Below are 21,217 nucleotides of genomic sequence, written 5' to 3' on the forward strand. Positions count from 1 at the left end.
AGTCTGCTATCCTTCCCTGGCCCACATGACTTCAGACCTACAGCAATGTGGTTGAGTCAATGTCCTGAAACGGTTGAGCAAACCACTCAATTCAGGGGTAAGTAGGGATGGGCAACAAGTGCTGGTCCAGCCAGCAACACCCACATGAAAGATGAATCTTTCCCACTCAAACCTCCGTGCTAGAGTGAACAGCCTCTGCTTTGAATGAACCTTTGAGACTAAAACTGCACAAAGCCTTCAAGATAAAGGCTTTGTGCAGTGACAGAACATTATCCATTTCATTTTCCTGCTGATGTCTGGGGTTTAATCTACTGGTATGCACACCAAATTAGGTATTCAAATCCATCTTTTACTGAATGTATACTTTAGTTAAAAAGTAGCCCACCATTCATGTAATAGATAGCATGAAATACCCATCTATCCCAAAAGAAAAAAATCTGCTCAAGTCTTTTACTCCTAATCACTGTTAAACTCTCAACTTGCACCATCAGCAAATTAGTGCTATATTCCCAAGTTTGCAGCAAACATCACATCCTCAAAAACCTCTCCAATCCAGACATTACACTTAGGACTTGGGACCTAATATCAAAGCAGAACTGTTGGTTTTGTTGTTAAAAAAAAAGGTACCAAATTGCCTGTCTTCTCCCAGACTTTGTGTAAATAGCTTGTTTCCAATGGAAGGAGTGTGAGTGAAAGATCACAAAACCACAATTGATTCCTATAATTAGTTTATTTAAATCAGGTTGCATACATATACCAAGGAAATCATAAGATATTACATGTTCCTTTACACCTCATCTACACATAGTGCTAACTGAGAAATGTTAGAAGAGGTATAAATAGAGACCTACACTAAACTGACCTAGTGTGGAGAAAACTAGTCATCCATTTTCTATATGTCCACATTCATCTTTCAGCCTTTTTTAAAAAGGGTATATTAAGAGTTTAAATTGAGAAAGGTTGATATCTTGCAGTGTGGCTCAGATATTTCCATAGTTTTCCATCTGATGCCAATAAAGTTCATTAAATGATTAAAGGTTACATTATACAGTCCAAATAACCCACTGGATCAAGATTGCAAACTTTGGTGGATTTTTGCAAAAATAGTACACTTTTAGAACACTAAAAAAGTTGAAGATACATCACCCATATTTGCAAGATACAACTATTTTCTTTATAGCATTAGTGTTGTTTAGATACATCCAGTGAGAATGTTTGAAATCATCCCAAGTTAAACATATTTTGTGCTGGTGATTGTGATTACAGAAATATAAAAAAATTCTAGGAAAGCATTGCTTTGCCTTTAGAAAATGTGGTAGTGTCTATAAAATAGTTCATGCTCACTACATAGTAGAAAAATAACTTTTAGTGTTCTATACCTTCTAATTGCATAAAGTTCAATTTTAAAAAAGTAAAATCTTCATGTCTGAGATTTAATTTGAAATAAGACAATGATCAAATTCAAAACTGAAGGTCTGAAACAAGGCTCAAGTTAGTAAATTCATGGCATTGAGTGAAACTACAATACAAGTCTTTGCTGATTAAACATATGTCTACATTTCTTACTAACCAGTTTGGCCTTACATACCTAGACTTCAAAAGAAATGTGAAGAATTTAGAAACTATTTAGTACATTACACCATAAGCATGCAAAACATCTGTAAGGTTTTGCTCGGGAGTAAATAACTCTGCTGGCTTGGTTCCTTCAACTGTACTGAGGTTCTGACGTTGATACAAGGGTCCTAAAAAAAAGAGCAAAATGTTTGTGTGAACCAAAGACACTGACTAGTGTAATAAGCAAAGTACTGCAAATGCTGGAATCTGAAAGAGGGTGCTGGAAAACTCAGCAGCTGCTTCTCCTGAGACACTGGAAGCACACAAGGTTTTTCCAGCACCCTGTTCTTGGAAAGTGCAATATTTGCTCAATTATAATGCCAGAAGTCAACAGGTTATCCTTCAAACTATTTGCAATTGCACTGCAATTTGTTCCCATGTTGAATAGCAGTTGAAGGGTTGAATGTAGAATGGGGGGGGGGTCTATACAAAGATTAGAATTTGTTTCATTCATGGGATGAGAACCATTGGTAAGACTAGCATTTATTGACCATCCAATTGTTCCTATCAAGGAGGTAACTCCTTGAACTGCTGCAGCGTGTTGGAGCTACACCCACACTGCAGTTAGGGAGGCAGTTCCAACATTGTAACCTAGTGACAGTGAAGGAAAAGCAATATATTTCCAAGTCAGCATGGAGAGTGGCTGCAAAGTGAACTGTCAGATGGTGTTCTCATTTATCTGGTGTCCTTCTCCTGGGAAGTGGAGGTGGGTTTACAAGATGCTGCCCAAGGAGTCTTGGTGTTCCTGCAGTGCATCTTGTAGATGGTACACAGCCAGTGTATCAGTGTTGGAAGTACTGAACAGGCAGCTTTGTCTGGACAGTGTCAAGCTTCTAGAGTATGGTTGGAGCTGCACTCATCCAGGCAGGTGGACAGTATTCCATCAAACTCTTGAATTCTGGTTTCTAGATGGTGTACACGCTTTAGGGAGTAGGTGGCAAGTTACTTACCTCAAGATTCTAGCCTTTGACCTGCTCTTTAGCCACGGTATTTTAGCTAGTTTAGTTCAACTCAATGGTAACCCCATGTTGATCATGGGATTCAGCAATGGTAATGTCATTGAATGATGGTTAAATTCTCTTGTAGGAGATTGCCTAGCACTTGCAGCAAATGTTACCAGTCATTCATCAGCCCAAGCCTAGATATAGTCCAAGTCTTGCTGCATTTGGACAAGGATGGCTTCAGTATCTTTGGATAATTGGTGAACATCCCACTTGACCTTATGACACAAGGAAGCTCATTGATAAAGCAGATGATAATGGTTAGGTGTACAACACTACTGAGGAACTCCTACAGGTGAGATGTTGTTGAACCAAGAGGATTGCTCTCCAACAGCCAATACAGCTTCCTCCTGTCCCCAATTTCCATTGATTACAATACAATTTTGCCAAGGTGCCCCAATGCTATAGTCTGTCATAGTCTGATATCAAGGCCAGTCACTCCCACCTCACTTCTGGAATTCAGTTCTTTTGTCCACATCTGAACAAAAATGGTAATGAAATCAAGAGCTGAGTGACCCTGACAGAACCCAAGCTGAAATTATCTGAGAAAAAAAAAAAGGGTACTGTCCAGGTTCATCACCCCTTAAGAACTGGAATCTCAACATGCCAGAGACAAATTGCATAGTCCAGAGGTGTGCAAGTTAGGTTATACTAAAAATTGACCATTTGCATCAGGGGACTAGCAAGGGCAAATACACAGGGTTATGGGGATAGGGTCTGGATGCGACTGTCAGTGCAGACTTGATGGGCTAAATGTCCTTCTGCATTGAAGAATTCTATGACAATGGAGAAAATTTTTATAGAATGCAAACATCCAGTGATCAAAATGAAAGATGTGCAATTCAGTATGCAAAACAAGATTGGGGGATTTGAATTCATACATCACCTGGTTAAGGTGTTAAACCATTTCATATTGGTTGTTTGTGATATATCTAGACAGACAACAGGCCAGCAAGATCCCAATCAACTGTGGAGCAAGGAGAAAGGAAATCAATTACCATTCAAATTAAAAACTATTTTTAAATACAGTTGCAAGATAATGGAAATCTGAATGCTAGCTTACAAATTAATTCCTGAATACAGATGTAATGTGTGACAGATAAAGCCTTGTGCACATGGGTGTACAGCAGAGTTTGTGCACTATTTGCATGGAGCTTCTGTTGAACAGAGGCAAGTTGGAAAAATGATTCACATCATTGTATTGAAAGCCACAAACACCACGGCAAGCATATCCTCCTGAGCCAAGTACACAATACTCCAGGTGCAGTCTCACCAAGGCTTCACAATTGCAGTTAAGATATTGTTTTTGTTCTCAAGTCCTCTTGCAATAAAAGCATTTGCCTTCCCAATTGCTTGCTGTACCTGCAAGTTTACAAGGCACTATTGAGCATTCAAGATGCTCTGCATTTCAGTTTCCTATCAGTGGAAAACTTCACATTTTTCCATATTATATTCCATTTGCTGTGTTCTTGCCCATTCTTTGGGTCTAAATCACTCAAAGCCTTCTTACATTCTCAAGTGGGTCCATTACAAACTTGGGACTATTACATTTGATCCCCACATCCAAATCATTGACCCCAACTATTTACAATCTAATTGAGTACTGATTCTTGTGGTACCCCCACTAGTCACTGCCTGCCAATTGGACAAGGAGTCACTTATTTTGTCCTTTAAATCAGGATACCACAAATCCATGATCAAAAGCCTTCTAAAAATATACCACATCCACTGATTTCCCCCTTACCTATTATCCTAGTTACATCCTACACATTTATAATAGATTTGAGCATTTTCTATTTTCATAATGAGCCTGGGACCAAAATCTGCAGACAACTCATTTTATGGTCAACATTATGAAAATCTTGTTGCAGGGCTGACAGTACTGAAGTGAAAGGTGATTCACTTCACAAAACTGGACTGAGTCTATTGCAGCTCAATGACTAGAACCCTCCTAGATCAATTGTGAATACAGGTTCATGAAGACAACTGCTGTGCTTGGAGAAAGAATAATGCATCTTGAATATAGCCATGCTAGAATGGAACCAAATTCATTCAAGTCAGTTTCATATTCAATAGAAAGTGAAGACCATGGCTGAGTAATCTTCAGAAATGACCTTGTAAGAAAGCCACTAGAATTGTAACAAATTACAGAAATAGCAGCAGAATCTTTTCTAACTGGAATTTAAATCTATACATGTGGATTGGTACTAATTGCTTAAACCATGAAACATTAAAATTACACAGTCTTTGACAATACCAAAACCAGCATTAACTCAACTGTAGAAAACATACCTGGAAAAAGCCAATTCCAAAAGCAATTCCAGCAATGATTCCAATATTTGTCTCCATGAAATTAATGACCAATAGAACACAACCCTACAATAAAATGAAATCAGGTAGGCAGTTGTCTCATACAAGTTTAATCTTAAATTTTAGACTGTAAAATACTAGTATGTGCCTTTTTCAGAGCACAAGTGTTTACAGATCTGTCAGTTTCAAGTAGCTAAATGCTAGAAAGAAACAAACAAACTTTAAATTGCTTTGAAAATAGGTCACCTGCCTGATCAGCATTTTTCTTTCCACTAGAAGTTGGAGTTCCATCAGTTATAATGGAGCATCAGCAATGTTAAGTGTTATGTCCTGGTGCTGACTTGATTTTTCAACATGTTATTGCATGCTTTCAGTGGCCCACTAAAGGTTTGTATCTACATGCCAGGGTTGGCAGCAAGCTGCTGTACTTGGCATGACTGTCAAGTGCCTAATGTCCTGTTTTGAGTTGTGTCTTCTGATGACACCACACTTGCATCCCATACTGCAGTTCGGCTTGTAGATTAATTTGCCTACAGTGCCTTCAAGGCTTTGCAATACTGACAATAAAAGCAAAAGCTATTGGCTAGGACAGAGGCTCCACATTCCATTAACAGCTTCACATGTGTTAAGTCAATTATCAGCAATCTGTCCCTCAATGCCAAGTCAGCACCAGGATTGATACAAGAGCAGCTGCCCTAAAGTTGAGAATTTGAGTGTTGGTCACCCAAAATACAAAAAGTTCTGTATTAGTCTTACAGGGAGTGACACGAACAATTCATGCTTGCCATGAAAAAGCAGCTGAACAGTTTCCATCTCCCCTACTTCTGATGAACGTTGGATAAGGATAGTATAATGTTTAAGGATCCCCAGTTGCCACTGCTCATCTCCAGGCACTCTGCTCACATCAGGGTGTTGGAAGAGCAGAGGACAAAAGGAACTAACCACATGTTGGAATGAGAGCCCATAAGAAGGGAATAAAAGTTGTAGTCAATGCTATAATTTGTGTCAGCTGCAGATGGGCTGTGCTCACAACTGGCTTTTACAGTCAGATGGTTTTCAATGGAGAAGTGATACATCTGATGGACAGACGATTCATAAATTTAGTATTTTAAATGCAGCATAACCAAAACAGACAAGGCAGAAAAGGAATCAAGGATCCTGCTTAGTGACTACATGGACAGGTTCAAATTCTACACAATTTAAACACCACTTCTGTTTGTGTGAAAAGCTGATATTTCAGTGAGGGCTGTTGGCAACCAGGGCTCTTCAGAAGTATCAGTTTTTAACTGAAGGTGCTGACTAGGTTTCTTTGGACATAGGCAGGGTAAAATGAACAAAAATGCTGGTGTTGGCAATGGACAGACAAGACAACTGAAAAGTAAATGTGACCAAATTATGATCAAATAAAATCACAAACGAAACTGCAAGTTTAACTTTTGCTTCCTATACATCACAGGCCACCATTAGATTTTTCAGTGAGCAACTGAATCAGACTCCAAGCAGGAGACAACAAAGTTGGATCATCTATTATCAAACCTTTTTAAAGACTTTGTCTTTAGCAGTAGTCATGTTTTTCAGATCTTCTGGTTTACAGTCAGTATTATTTTTACAGCAGCTAACTGGGATTCCATGCATTTTGAAGTAGGCAGTTTCATGCCAATCAGTGTAGTTTTGAACACCACAGCAATGCAACTGGAAAACAAACAGCAAAGACAATTGCAAGGTGCTGTACTTTTTGTAAGGTTGTCTAGCATTTACCCTCAAAAGTTCATTATTAACAGCCGGTAGAGAAAACAAGGGCTCTCCTGCTTGATGAGACAGCGTAATGTGGAATAAGAGTGCACTAGACATTAACATGCAATTATAAAAAAAGCAACAAGGACAGTAGTCTTTTTAAAGAGAGATACTAGAACTTACTCAGGGAGGTAGGCTGGAGCTTGAACAACCATTATGCACTTCTAGCCATGTTCCAGATTTTGACCTAACATTAAGCAATGCTCAGCTGAGAGCTAATGGTAATGTCAGTTTAGTGTTTTGAGTCTCAGAACTTGGATTCTACAATCTGTATTACAAAACTGGGCTAGATAACAATGACCAGTCTAGGCATGGCTGACTGGATTGTTTTTACAGTGAAGGCAAGTGCTGTTAGCAAATGTTTACATCAGCAGGGCTATCACTGAATGTGCAGGTTTTTGTTTAAATATTCAGGAGAAGTGTTGAATTTGTTTGAAAGTATCAATTACTATTACAAAATAATTGCTACCTTGACAAAAACACCCAGGTGGTAGTTTAGATGGAGGTTGGGAATTGGGTCATGATTTGGATGTAAAAGTTGAAAGATTCAACATGAACAGATGATCAATTTAGATGGAGACACCTTGGAACATAGGGATTTAAATTTTTATTAACTTGCTCAATTTGCCTGTATGCATCTTGGAACAGCTGAAAGCAGTGGCCAAGAGGTGTAACACAAGAGGACAGAAATCAAAAATTAAGTGGGGAAGGGGAAACATTACAGGAGTCAGATTGGTAGGCAAAACATGAAAGGAAGCCCACTATTCTGAGAGAAAAGAATTTGGAAAACAAAGTCAAAGACCATGGAACAAAGGGACAGCACAGGCTGAGAAGTTGGCTGAGTGACAAGGCCTGTTGAGTAGGTGAAGGCTATTTTCCCCCACTGGAGAAAAGGTTCACAGAAGGATGCTGCTTTTCTTGGTAATATTAAATGACCAAGACATGTCTAGAGGGTGCAATCTCAAATTGCACTCAACATGAATTGTTCAGTGATGGACATGCTGGGCAATGATGCCTGAAAGATTAGATTCCATGGAGAAGCAATTTTTTGGACAGGAAAGGGGTTGGGTGAAGAAACAGGAGACAATATCAAAAAGGGAATACAAAAGGAGTGCAGAAATAGACATCTGGTGATTAACTTGCACACAATTTAGGGTGGAATTCTGGACTTCATAAAACAGAACCACAGTACAAAGACAGGATTTTTTCTAAACAAAAACTGTTATAGAATGACAGCATCATGGGCAAGGCCTGCATTTATTACCCATCCTTAGGTGCCCTTAAGGTGGTGAGCCACTGCCATTAAAGGTTCAGGTACAGCCACTTAGAGGGGAGTTCCAGGCTTTTGACTTAGGGACAGTGAAGAGAAGATTATAATTTAAGTCAGGATGATTAGTGGCAGGAGGGGAACCTCCAGGTGGTGTTCCAATTCATCTGCTGCCCTTGACCTTTAGATGATAGCAGTCTTCATTTTGGAAGGTGCTGCCCAAGGAGCCTTGGTGAGTTCCTGCAACATACCTTGATGATAGTAACAGCTGTTACTGTTGGTGGCAGAGGAATGTTTGTGGAATAGGTACCAAATGGGCTGTTTTGTCCAGGATGGTGTTGAGCTTCAGTGTTAGTGGAACTGCACATATCTAGGCAAGTGGAGAGTATTCCATCACACTCCTGTCTTGTGCCTTTTGGAATGTGGACAGGTTTTGGGAAGTGTTGAATAGTTTCTGATCAATGGTAACTCCCAGGAAGTTGTAATAGGGGTTCACTGATGGCAATATCAAGGGACAATAGTTAGATTTTCTCTTGGAGAAACTTGCTGGTTGTCAGCTCATGCCTGGAAATTGGCTGGTCTTGTGCTGAAACATTATGCCAGAACATCATTACTTCTGACATAAGGGAGATAATTGAAGGTCAGTCAGCTCTTCATCAATCACCACAGCTATCTCATGTGCCAGGTATGGCTCTAACTAGTGGTGGGTTGTCCCAAAGTTACCACTGACTCCAGTTTTGCTAGGGCTCTTTGGTGACATATGGTCAAATGCTGCTTTGATCAGGGGCAGTTACAGTCACCTCTGAAAAATCAGTTATTTTGCCTATGTCTGAACCAAGGCTGCGAGGTCAGGAGTTAAATAACTTTCACATTGATGAAGTGTAGACTAGTGAGTCTGTAATGGTTGGGTTGGTCCCATTACTTATTACACAAGTAATTACTATTCTGGACAATTTCCCACATTGCTGGCTAGATACCAATGTTATACTCAAATAGCTTGGCTAGGGGCATGTTCTGGAGCACAAGTCTGCAGTGTTATTTTTGGATCAGGGTCCATAGCCTTTTAATCTCTCATCATATCAAGCAGGGCAGCATGGTGATTAGCACTGCTGCCTCACATTGAACCTGGATCCCTGGCAATTCCCAATTTGGGTCACTGTGGAGTTTCCATGTTCATCCCATGTCTGTGTGGGTTCCCTCATTCTGAAAGGCATGCTGGTTAGGGTACATTGAACAGGAGCTGAAGTGAGGCAACTTGGAATTTCACAGTAACTTCACTGCAGTGTTGCATAAGCCTCACATGACTAATAAACTTTGGCTGAAGACTGATATGATACTGGAACTGCCAGAGGGAAAAGAACATAAGAAATAAGAGCAGGAATAGGCCATCTAGCCCTTCGAGCCTGCCCCACCATTCAATAAGATCATGGCTGATCTGTCATGGCTCAGTTCCACATTCCCGCCCTCTCCCCATAACCTTTAATCCCCTCTCAAAAACCCATCAACCCGTGTCTTAAAAATATTTAGCGAGGTAGCCTCCACCACTTCAACAGGCAGAGAATTCCAGAGATTCACCACCCTTTGAGTGAAGAAGTTCTTCCTCAACTCCGTTCTAAACCATCCCCCCCTTTATCTTGAAGCTGTGCCCCCTAGTCCTACTGTCCTTTGAGTGGGAAGAGTCTCTCCACCTCTATCCTATCCATCCCATTCATCGTCTTATACGTCTCAATGAGATCTCCCCTCATTCTTCTAAACTCTAACGAGTACAAGCCTAGTTTATTCAGCCTCTCCTCAGCTCAACCCCAGCATCAGCCTAGTAAACCTCCTCTGCACTCCCTCCAAGGCCAAAATATCCTTGTGCAAGTACAGATCATCCACTCAGCACTTGAAGATTGCTAAAGCTTCAGTCTTTTTTTGCATTGTGCTGAGCTCCTCCACCATGGCAGATGGAGATATTAGCAAAACCTCTTCCTCCAGTGGTTTGTTAATTGGCTACCACCATTCACAACTGGATGTGGCAGGACTGCAGAGCTTAGCTCTGATCTTTGGTTATATGGCTTAGCTTGATCTATACCTTACTCAAGTTGTTTGGCGCAAAAGTTGTCTTGTTTACTTTCACCAGGTTAACAATTTTAGGACTGCCTGGTGTTGCTCTTGGCATGCTCTGCTGCACTTCATTGTGTGGGGTTGATCCATAACCTTGGTGGTAATGGCAGAATGGGGGAATGCTAGGCCACAAGGTTACAGATTGGTGGAGCACAGTCTGCTGCTGATGGATACCCAGTCTTGTTGTTAAATTGGTTCAAATTCTATACCATTTAGCACAGTGGTTGGCAGATGACAATGTGGCTTTGAGGAAAGGTTGAGCCTTGGTGTTAAGAATGAAAGGATGTTTCCCTCAATGGAAAAATCTAGAACTAGGGAGCATAGTTCAGAATCAGAAGTGTCCCACAAAAGGAGAAACTCCTTTAAAGGTTAACTAATCTTTAGAATGGTTCCCCCCCCCCCCCCCCCCCCAAACAGTAAGCAGAGGGAGGGTTGGGGAATTCCACCCCCCCTCCCCCCCAGTAAGCAGATCTGACAATTGAATACATTAATTGTTTTGTTAGGAAGATTGACCTACAAGCCAAAGTCATGCAGAGAATGCAGGAAGTTCAAGGCCAGAGACAAACCATAAATCTTGCTGAATGACAAAGCATACTGGATGAGTCAAGTGGCCTACTCCCAATGATTTAGAATGCATAGGGTGTAGATGAGTCAGATCCAATTGTGACTTTCAAAATGGAATGGAAAAATACCTGGAGAGAAAACTGGAATGCAATTAGTGAAATTAGCAACTTCCCTTGGGCAGCCAATGACTGTCTAAATGTCATCCACCTGCATGAAGTGTAGAATTCTTGAATCAAATGCATTGCTGCAAATTTGAAATGTGAATCAAGAAACCAATGTAGTGGGAATTGGGTCATCCTGATTCCACAGATGCTGCTAACTCTGTTTCCAGTGTCTAAAGTTTTTTAAAAAAGCACTCATTTTGCAATATAGGAAACAAGGCAACCAATTTACACACAAGTCTGATAAAAAAGCACAAGAATAAGTGGCCAAATCCTTTGCATGAATAGACAATTTGGTCAGCATTGCACTGAAGTACCAGCTTAAGATTGTGTTTTAGATCTCATGGCCTTCTGATTTCAGTAACTGCTACTGAAAAGCCTCAACTGAGCTCAGCAGCACACACCACAAGTTGCAAATAGTCTGGCTCAAGACACAGAAGGGGAGAGAATCTGCATCAGTGGCTAAATAAGCAACTGTTTACAATTAGAAGATGCAGTTTGGGGGAAGGGTGAGACTGCACATGGTGCTATAGACATATGGAAGACTCATTCCTTCTGATGCTGGAAAAGGGCAGCATGTGATGGATAGTGAGGTGCAGAGAATGGATTGCTGCAAATTCTCTGGAAGAACAGAACCAAGCAAGGGCACATCTCAATGATTGAGAAACCAGAGAAATTTGTAGGTGAAGTGTGAGGTGCTGCAGGAGGCCAAGGACAGAAAAGGCACCCCGACCATACAATGTTTGAATCTTCCAGTTCTAGGCACAATACTCCTGTCAAAGCTGGACCAATGTTTTTGCTGCAACTTACTTGTAGTCTAACTCAAGGATACCTCAAGTCTTGTTAACCACATTTTAAATCTGTTCTGCTACCTTCAATAATTTGTTAAAATATACCTTCAAGTCCTTGATCCTGCACTCAAATTGCACCCTTCATATTGCTCTCCTCACTATAAAATGTATAATTTCAGTTTTTGGCATCAATTTTCATTAACCACCAATCCATGTCCTCTTGGAAGTTTTGTCACTATTCTCCTTAAGCTTCCAAGTTCAGTGTTATTTGCAAACATTGAAATCGTAGCTTGTGCACAACAAATCAAATAACGGCCCACAAAAGAACCCAAATGATAGTCCTCAAGTGAAAAAACTATTCACATGGTTGAGTGAAGGGAAACAAGCTTCACATCCACACTGCCATTGCCCCTTTTATTCCATGGGAGTTCAACTTTGCTTTTGATAGTCCAATATTAGCAAATCAGCTGTTTTGTTTCAAGTCTAGTGACTTATGCCATTGTCCTCCCACCTGTTCCTCCATTTACATTATACTCATCCCTTAAGAAACCTGTCAATATCCATTTCCCCTTAAATCTATGATGGCTCAATTAAATCAACACCTATTCACATTAATTTTGTACCATCAAAAATTTTCCCTAGAGGGTAAACTGACTGGCTTGAGGTCAGGTGCTTTTTCTACTTTTGTTTGAGGTCACAATTCTCTAGCCCCCTGGCACCACCCCTATATCTAAAAAGGTGAATTATAAGTGATTATAGCCAGCACCTCAACAATGTTCACCCTTAATTCTTGCAACATCTTTGATCAATCTAGCCCACCCTGCATCTCAATTTAGTGATTCTAGGTATGGAGGGATTTTGAGGAGTGAATGGGTCAGGCTTGTACTCACTGGAGTTTAGAAGGATGAAGAGGCAATTTAAAAGGCATGTAGGAGTTTAGGACTAGTGGGAATAATCTCAGACATTGAAGACGAGGCAGTATTTCTTCTGAGGGTAGAGAACTGGTAGATTCTTTACCACAGGGCTGTAAAGGCTGGGTTGTTAAATATGTTCAAGGCTGAGATACAGATTTTTAAAATCTGAAAGGAATCAGGGGTTACAGGGATAAGGCAGGAGAGTGGCTCATCATTTCATTCAATAGTGGAGCAATCTTGATGAGTTGCATGGACTACTTTTGCTGCTACACCTTAGTCTTCAACTATTTGATAGAACCCGGGCATCAGGAAAGGCAATATCCTGGATTAACATTTGCAACCACAATTATAGAATCCTAATTTTAATAATTCCTGTTCAAGGACTTGAAGGTAAGGGAAACCAGAGATGGGACTAAAGATGCTTTTTGATGAGCAACAGTTGTTTTCAAAAGGAGACAGCACTCAAGCAGAAGGAACATTTGCAATGTTAAATACAGACCTTGAAGGGAAGCTAGACATTTACTGTGAATATGAAGCAGGTTCATACACATGAACTCAAAGTGATGTTCTGTTTAGTACTAATCAAATATGCAAATACTAGAGAGTGTTAGCATTGAGTAAACTGGACACCAAGAACTGATGCATAGAATGTATCAAAGCCTGAGAAGTACTGTGGGATATTTTAAGAATTGCTATACAAATGCAATTTGCTGCTGTTTCAATGGACTGCAAACCATGTCTGGATTGTAACAAATATGAAACCTCAGACATGTGAAAAATATAGTAGCTGGTCATTTCTTAATGCAATAAAAGTGAACAGCCTATTTGAAACTTAACTTTGCATTAAATTAGTCCAAGTACATCCAATGATGAAGAGGAAGGGCTAACTATTAAATTGCGTTGGGAAAGGTGAGGAAAACCAGTAGTAGAAAAAAAAAAGCATCTGACCCCACTTCAAGGTGACAAAGCAAGAATACACTTTGTTGGTGAACTTCCTAGTTATTTGAGCAGTCATTAAAGGTCACAGCTTCATTTTACTTACATTTCGCTGTATGTAATCCACGGAGGACCCTGTTGCATTATATGTCTGTACAGCATTTTGGAAATCTTCCTTGAGAATGGTATTAATCTAAAAACACAAATATCAGCAACTAATGAGCAAGTAAAAGCTCTATAAAAGGCACAGCTTAACATTTGATCCATGTTTACTTGTGATCAATTTTTAAAAGATCACTCAGTGCAATTTCTTGTCAAATGGTCAAGTAAACTGCCAGTAATGCAAAAGCCAAGGAAATGCACAAGCAGTTATCCCTCTTGGAACAGCTGCAGAGCACCAAACCAAAATTTTACAGCTGCTGAGTGCTGAATCCAACATCTGCATTGAATTTGGGGTCCTAGGAATCCAAGGCATGCAGTTTTGCAGGCACAATTATTTTTCTCTTTACTGTTCTAAGGAGGACCAACTCTGCATGTGTTCATGATTTTGACAGGTTATGCATACCAAAATGAAATGGAATTCTAAATAGTCATTTAGAAAATGTCATGTTGGTGGGCCACCATTTCACTTGAAAAAAGATTGGCAAGTGTAACAAAGATGGAGTTTCCTGCAAGGGACCAAATACAGGACATCTAACCAGATAGCAAATCACAAGACTGATATTAGCCAGATTTCTCCCACAGATTCTGGTTGACTACATTTAGAGTGTTTTAGACTATTAGTTCTATTGTTTTGAAACCAATTACATTCTTGGGATGCAAAATAAAACTGCTGAATAGCGTGGATAGAGGACTGGTTGTCAAATAGGAGGCAAAGAGTGGGGGTCAATGGGTGCTATTCGGATTGGTGGATAGTGACTAGTGGAGTGCCCCAGGGGTCGGTGCTGGGGCCTCAGCTATTTACCATTTATATAGATGATCTGGAGGAGGGAACTGAGTGTAGGGTGTCGAAATTTGCTGATGACACCAAAATTGGTGGAAAGGCAAATTGTGCGGAGGGTGGGGAGAGTCTGCAGAAGGATCTAGATTGGCTGGGCGAATGGGCCAGGAAATGGCAAATGGAATTTAATGTTGGCAAGTGTGAGGTGGTCCACTTTGGTAGGAAGAATGGTAGGAAGGATTATTACTTACGTGGTGAAAAACTGCAGCAGGCGACGGTGCAGAGGCACCTCGGGGGGTCCTTGTGCATGAGTTGCAGAAACCCAGCTTGCAGGTGGTCAGGAAGGTGAATGGGATGCTGGCCTTCATCGCGAGGGGGGATTGAATATAAAAGTAGGGAGGTCTTGTTGCAGCTGTATAGGGCATTGGTGAGGCCGCAGCTGGAGTACTGTGTGCAGTTTTGGGTGCCGTACTTACGCAAGGATATTTTAGCCTTGGAGGGAGTGCAGAGGAGGTTTACTAGGCTGATGCCGGAGTTGAGCTATGAGAGGCTGAATAGATTAGGCTTGTACTCGTTAGAGTTTAGAAGAATGAGGGGAGATCTCATTGAGACGTATAAGATGATGAATGGGATGGATAGGACAGAGGTGGAGAGACTCTTCCCGCTCAGAAAGGATAGTAGGACTAGGGGGCATAGCCTCAAGATAAAGGGGGGGGCGGTTTAGAACGGAGTTGAGGAGGAACTTCTTCACTCAAAGGGTGGTGAATCTCTGGAATTCTCTGCCCGTTGAAGTGGTGGAGGCTGCCTCGCTAAATATTTTTAAGACGCGGGTTGATGGGTTTTTGATGAGAGAGGGGATTAAGGGTTATGGGGAGAGGGCGGGAATGTGGAACTGAGCCACAACAGATCAGCCATGATCTTATTGAATGGTGGGGCAGGCTCGAAGGGCTAGTTGACCTACTCCTGCTCCTATTTATGTTTTATGTTCTTATGAATGATCTGGAAAGAAACAGCTGATACAGGGATCAGGTACATGTTAATCACTTGCATTATGAAAAGCACAATGCAAATTGTTCAGAAGTGGTTATGCATTTAACAACAATTTGAATGATATGCAAGTGACCTAGTGGATATGGGAAGCAGACAGGGCAAGATGGAACATTTTCCTCCTCAAGCCAGCAACACATTTTATCCAGTGACTATGTACAAATGACATGTCATTCTTGATTGCAAAGGAAAATCAAGCTTTTAAGAGAGTATTGTAATCAATGCAATACCATTGGAAACTTAACAGCATAGCTTTTAGTTAGGGTTACATCAATGTGGTATCCATAAAGATTGAGTTATCTGAAGTGTTCCAAAAGAGCAGATTACTGGTTTGATTTTAAATAACTTTGCAGTAAGCTGTTGCCTGTGTCTTGGCAACAGAAAGTTTGTTCAGAATGGTCAATTAAGCAAAGTCACATTCCACCTTTAATATCTAGGAATATGCTTCCAAGTCAGTTTATGCAGGCAATTTGCTAATGCGAATTACTTCACCACACCACTGACTCTTTCCATTGTATGCAGGTGCCCAACCCTCAAGTGCAGAATTGCCTCATTAAATGCTATGCAGCCCATCTGAAATCAGTACAGCCACCTTTCATTAGGCATCTTAAAAAAGACAGGAAATTAAAAGCCAAAAATGGGAACATCAAATCTATATTGGAATGAACCATTTTACAGGTATATCCATACAACCCCTCTGCAAAAAAAATCATGCCACAGTTCAGTCAGTTAATGTATTTGACTTTTAACCAAGAGAAAAAGCACTTAACTTACTGCAAATAGTTGTCCCTACCTCATGTCGAAATACAAATCCAGAAATTCCAGCTACAAGTTGTGCCAAGAACAGTAGTGACAGGATCATAGCATACTAGGAGGAACAAAAAAAAAGGGTTATTTTGCTTGATGAGTGCTAATTTGTCTAAGCAACAGTCAGCTTGAATGTTCAATGCAGAATAATGACTGATTTTATCCACACATTTGTGTTTACTTGGGTTTATTGACAAAAGACAGTCATATGCTCATGGAAGGAGTTAAGCTTGCAGGTAAGATATAGTGTCTTAAAATAAGTAGTCAGTTTTCTGTTAGTCCCAAAAGCAGCAAGAGGCATCGGTCTCCCTTCTGTGTTCGTTGGGCACCACAGGAACTTGGTTATGTTATTGATCTCTTTAACCACATTGTTTAGGCTGTTTGCCCCTTTTATTTGCTCTGCCAAAAAGAATGATGTCTGTCTCTCCAGAGGCTGCCAGAAGACATGTATCTTGCTGCTCTCTAGAAGTATTCAAAAGGCTCTAGGACTAAGTATAAGCATGCAAGTCTAGGATTTGCTAACTGAGGGGCTTCAGTCTGTAACAGGAATATTTTGTCATGTTTAAGTACAGTTCAACTGGTAAATGTTAACTAAGTCAATTTGTTAAATTGACTTGTTAATTAGGGTGTGGTTTGATAAAAGCTTGGAGCATTAGTGCCAAAATAGCAATAACTGGGGTTGAGCCCAACTTCATAACTTATCTTAGGGTTTCAGATTTTAAAAGGACATTACAGCAGAGGAACAGGCCCTTTAAGCTTGCACTGACCATGCTGCCCAACTGAACTAACCCCCTACCCTTCTGGGGGACCATATCCCTCTATTCCCATCCTTTTCATATACTTGAAAAGATGCCCCTTTAAAGTCATTACTGTATCCATTTCCACTACCTCCCCCAGCAACAAGTTCCAGGCATCCACTATAAAATCTGCTTCAGACATCCTTTAAATCTGGCCTCTTGCACCTTGAGCCCATACCTACTAGTATAGGATTCTTCCACCTTGGAAAAAAAAGCTTAGTCTACAAGATTGAGGCATGGATAGTCAATCAGGTCTCCCCTTAATCTTCATCACTAGTGATAACAAACCAAGATTCTCCAATCTCTCCTCAGCTAATGTCTTCCATGCCAGGAAAAATGTTTTCTATATTCTCTTCAAAGCCTCCACATCCTTCTGCTGGTGACAAGTGTGGTGACCAGAATTGGACACTATATCCCAACTGCAGCCTAAGGCTCTATAAAGCTGCAACATGATTTGCCAGTTTTTAAACTCAATACTCTGGCCAATGAAGGCAAGCATGCTGCATGCCTTTTTGACTACCTTCTCCACCTACATTGCCAATTTCAGTGACATGTGTACTTGTACACCGATCCCTTTGCCCATCAATACTAAGGGTTCTGCCATTTACTGTACATTTCCTATCTGTATTAGGCCTTCCAAAATGCATTACCTCACTGTCACATTAAACTCCATCTGCCATCTCTGACCAAGTTTCCAACTGATCTATAGCCTGCTGTATCCTCTGATGGTCCTCGTCACTATCTGCAAATCCACCAGCCTTTGTTGTCCACAAATTACTAATCAAACTAGTTACATTTTCCTCCAAGTCATTTATATATAACAAAACAAAGGTCCCAGCACTGATTCCTGAGGAACACCACTTGTCACAGCCCTCCACTGCTATGCTCTTTGACCGAGCCAGTTTTGTATCACTTTGCCAACTCACCTGATCCCATGCAACTTCACTTTCTGCACCAGTCTGCCACAAGGGACTGGTCAAAGGCCTTACTGAAGTCCACGTTGATATCACTGCCCTACGCTCAATCTTCACTTCCTTGAACGCCTTGATAAAGTTGGAGAGACACAATCTCTCCTTCACAAAACAATGTTGCCTCTCTAATACATCCACTTATTTCCAACTGGGAATACATCCTGTCTCAAGGAGTCTTCAATAATTTCCCTACCACTGATGTAATTACCTGCATTATTCTTGCTATCATTCTTAAAAAGGGAAGAACATTGGCTATTCTTCAATCCTCTGGGACCTCCCCTGTAGCAGGTGAGGATACAAAGATTTCTCAAGGCCTCAGCATTCTGGGGTATATCCCATCAGGCCATGGGGACTTGTCTACCTTAGCGCAGTTCTTGAGAAACATTATCACCTGCTTTTTGATCTCAACATGACAAACTATCTACACATCCCTTCCCAGATGTATCCACCAAGTCCTTCTCTTTGGTGAATACTGACAAAGTACTCATTTAATACCTCACCCATTTTCTCTAGCTCTATGCAGATTCCCTCCTTTGTCCTTAGTGGGGCAACCCTGTTACTCTTTACATGCAAGAAAGCCTTGAAATTTTCCTTAGTCCTGTTAGCTAATGCTTTTTCATGGTCTTTTACCCCTTCTTATTCCTTAAGTTTTTCCTCTAGAAAAGGTAGAAGTAGAAAGTTATAAACAAACATGGAAACACTGGTCCAGTTTGATGTACAAATCAAGACCTAGCAAATATTCTGCAAGGGAGATTCACTAGTTTAAGGGCTTAGTTTTAATAGTGACAGATATAAACTTTTCCCAATTCAAAAAGAGTGCTAACACAGCTGCCCAAACGCTACACTTAAATCTTTAAATTGGTCTCATTTTGGTAATAGAACAGCACTGAACTTCAGTTTCTTGTGAAGCCAATTAATCACAATGAAGTTGAATGGGAGAGAAGGGCAGAGATCTAGGGATATATTGAAAAAGTCATAGGCCAGTAAAGTAATTCAAAATATCAATGAAGCAATAGGATTTATTTCTAACAGTGTAAACTTAAGTAATGAAGTGTGCTAAAATGTGCAAAGGGCTCTGGCAGGACTACATTTGCAGTACTGTGCAGAGTTTATGGTCACTAAACTATTTCAAGGTGATAGAAGCATTGGAGAAAGTGCCAAAGATTTACTAGAAAAAAAACAACAGCTATCAGAAAAGCTAGGCAGTTACTAAATAATTCTTGATTGTTTTAGAGAAATGGTTTTTTGCACAAGTTGGTTAGAATTCATAATCTACCACTGGAAGCAAACTAAATGCATTCAAAATCAAACTAGAAATGACAATGCAGAGGGGCTAGTGTGAAGTATAACCCCTGAACAACGAACAAAATTAATGCTTGTGCAATTGAATTAAACCAATCTTTAATTGACAGAATACACTACAAAAACAGATACATGAACAGACTTACTAATTTTAACATCCACGTGCTTCCTCGGCATGTTGCAAAGCATCCAAAGAAACCAAATATGATGATAGCAGCACCAGTTCCAATGAGTACATAAGGAGCATTTGTACTTTTCTCAGCCAGACGAGACAAATATTCTTCCAGACTCACCTTGCCCCAAACACCCACAGCCAAAAGCACACTACCTGCAAACTGAGAACAAACAGTTCAATTGTAATGACAAGTTGTAACAAGGATGCACTATTAAGTAAATTAGAATTAGTACAATTAAAATGACACTTTCTTTAACAAAACTGCATTTCAAAAATACTTCGATTATTTTCCTGGTTTCATCCCCAGAAGTCCAAGGTGGCAATGGTGACCACAACAGTTATGGAGGGTGCTCCAGGGTGTGATCAACAATACAATTCCAGGTCAGATGGTACATGGCTTGGAGGAGAAAATCTACTCATTTTTATAGTTTGCATGTAATGAGTTGTGTTATAGTTCATATGTAATTAGTTTTGATTGCAATTTATGGACATCATTCCATTACCAAGGGTAGCACACGCATTTCAATTCAATGATTCAATCTTTTGACTCTGCTATGTGGTGAGAGGTGAAAAAGACAAATTGGTCGTCAAGTTTTGAAACTGAATGACTCAAAGCATAACTATGGAAACAAACATCTAAAGCCAAAGCAAAAAAAGTTAAACATTTTAGACTTGAGGGAAAACTGCAAGGGGATTAAAAATTTGGCCTAAATAAGATGGCCCAACTGGTTCCACAGCTGTTCTTTAACACTTCTACTGGATCAGCTGAATCCCTACAAAGAGCATTACGTTAGAAGCCTCAAAATTCACATTCAAAAGACCAAGCTCAGGATCGTTTTCCCTTTCAATGCTGTTTCAGACTAACATCCATTTCAGTCTGCAATAGTTAAAGGATTATGTTCTATTGTATTTTATAGTTTAAAAACTAGTTGCTCAAGTTTTGACTATATAATATCTACTCTACTTGCTTAACAAGATTTTGTCCACTGTAGTCAAACATTCTTATTTGTGTCACCACTTGGGAAAAGCAGAGGTGATAAAGAAATCAGAGCATGGAGGAACTTTAAAAATTCCACTAGTAACTCAAATTACAAACAGCATTAATGTGAGAACTCACCCCATACAGCAATGCTACTTGCTTGTAACATCAACTAAAATGCCACCTCCCCTCCTCATAGGGAGCAGCCAGGCTCCCCATGTTAGAGAATTACAGCACATATGGTCAACCATCTAGGCTGTAGTACAGACATCATGTGCACACTCAAAAATGGTACAACATATTGTATTGTACTGCTTGAGACACACTAACTTCTAGTTTTGAGAAACTGCAGAGATGATCCCCAACTGAGTCTTTTCACTCAGCCAAAAAAAACACAACAAAATCCATTCATGTTCTAGAGCCTCCTGCAGTTAGGACAGAGCATGGTTTTAAATGCCCACTTTTAATAAGTGAAATGGGCCCAATCTTATTGCATGCAAAGCAGCTAAAGCAACAAAAACAGAAGCAATTTCATTGCAGAAAGCCTTAAGAATCCTCTTAACGATACAATGTGGTAACAACCAGCAGTGACCAAAAAACACTGGGGTGGAAGTTGCTCCATCTGTTTGGAGTCCTAGCATATGGATGTGTAATCTTGGGACAAATCTTTTAGTTAGTTTAAAGCTTTCTGCAGACAGCAGACACTGCAGCACCAGTTGTGCCAGTACTGTGTTAGCTTGT

At 40.3% G+C, this 21,217-nt stretch overlaps 1 protein-coding gene across 1 annotated transcript in view; it reads right to left on the bottom strand.

Moving 5' to 3' along the window:
* Positions 1–711: 711 nt before the first annotated feature.
* The window catches only part of LOC145342227 (tetraspanin-7-like), a 28,525-nt gene continuing 8,019 nt past the window's right edge, over positions 712–21,217 (bottom strand). The window contains exons 2-8 of the mRNA XM_080187604.1: positions 19,469–19,657; positions 16,239–16,313; positions 13,565–13,651; positions 6,462–6,617; positions 4,908–4,991; positions 3,502–3,582; positions 712–1,742 (exon numbers count right to left, since the gene is read on the bottom strand). Of these exons, the coding sequence (XP_080043730.1) occupies positions 3,514–3,582; positions 4,908–4,991; positions 6,462–6,617; positions 13,565–13,651; positions 16,239–16,313; positions 19,469–19,657 (660 nt within the window). The 3' untranslated portion in view covers positions 712–1,742; positions 3,502–3,513. The remainder of the gene's footprint in view (positions 1,743–3,501; positions 3,583–4,907; positions 4,992–6,461; positions 6,618–13,564; positions 13,652–16,238; positions 16,314–19,468; positions 19,658–21,217) is intronic.

Source organism: Carcharhinus amblyrhynchos, chromosome 4 (assembly GCF_965287045.1).
Source record: "Carcharhinus amblyrhynchos chromosome 4, sCarAmb.v2.hapA, whole genome shotgun sequence".
Lineage (NCBI taxonomy): Eukaryota > Metazoa > Chordata > Chondrichthyes > Carcharhiniformes > Carcharhinidae > Carcharhinus > Carcharhinus amblyrhynchos.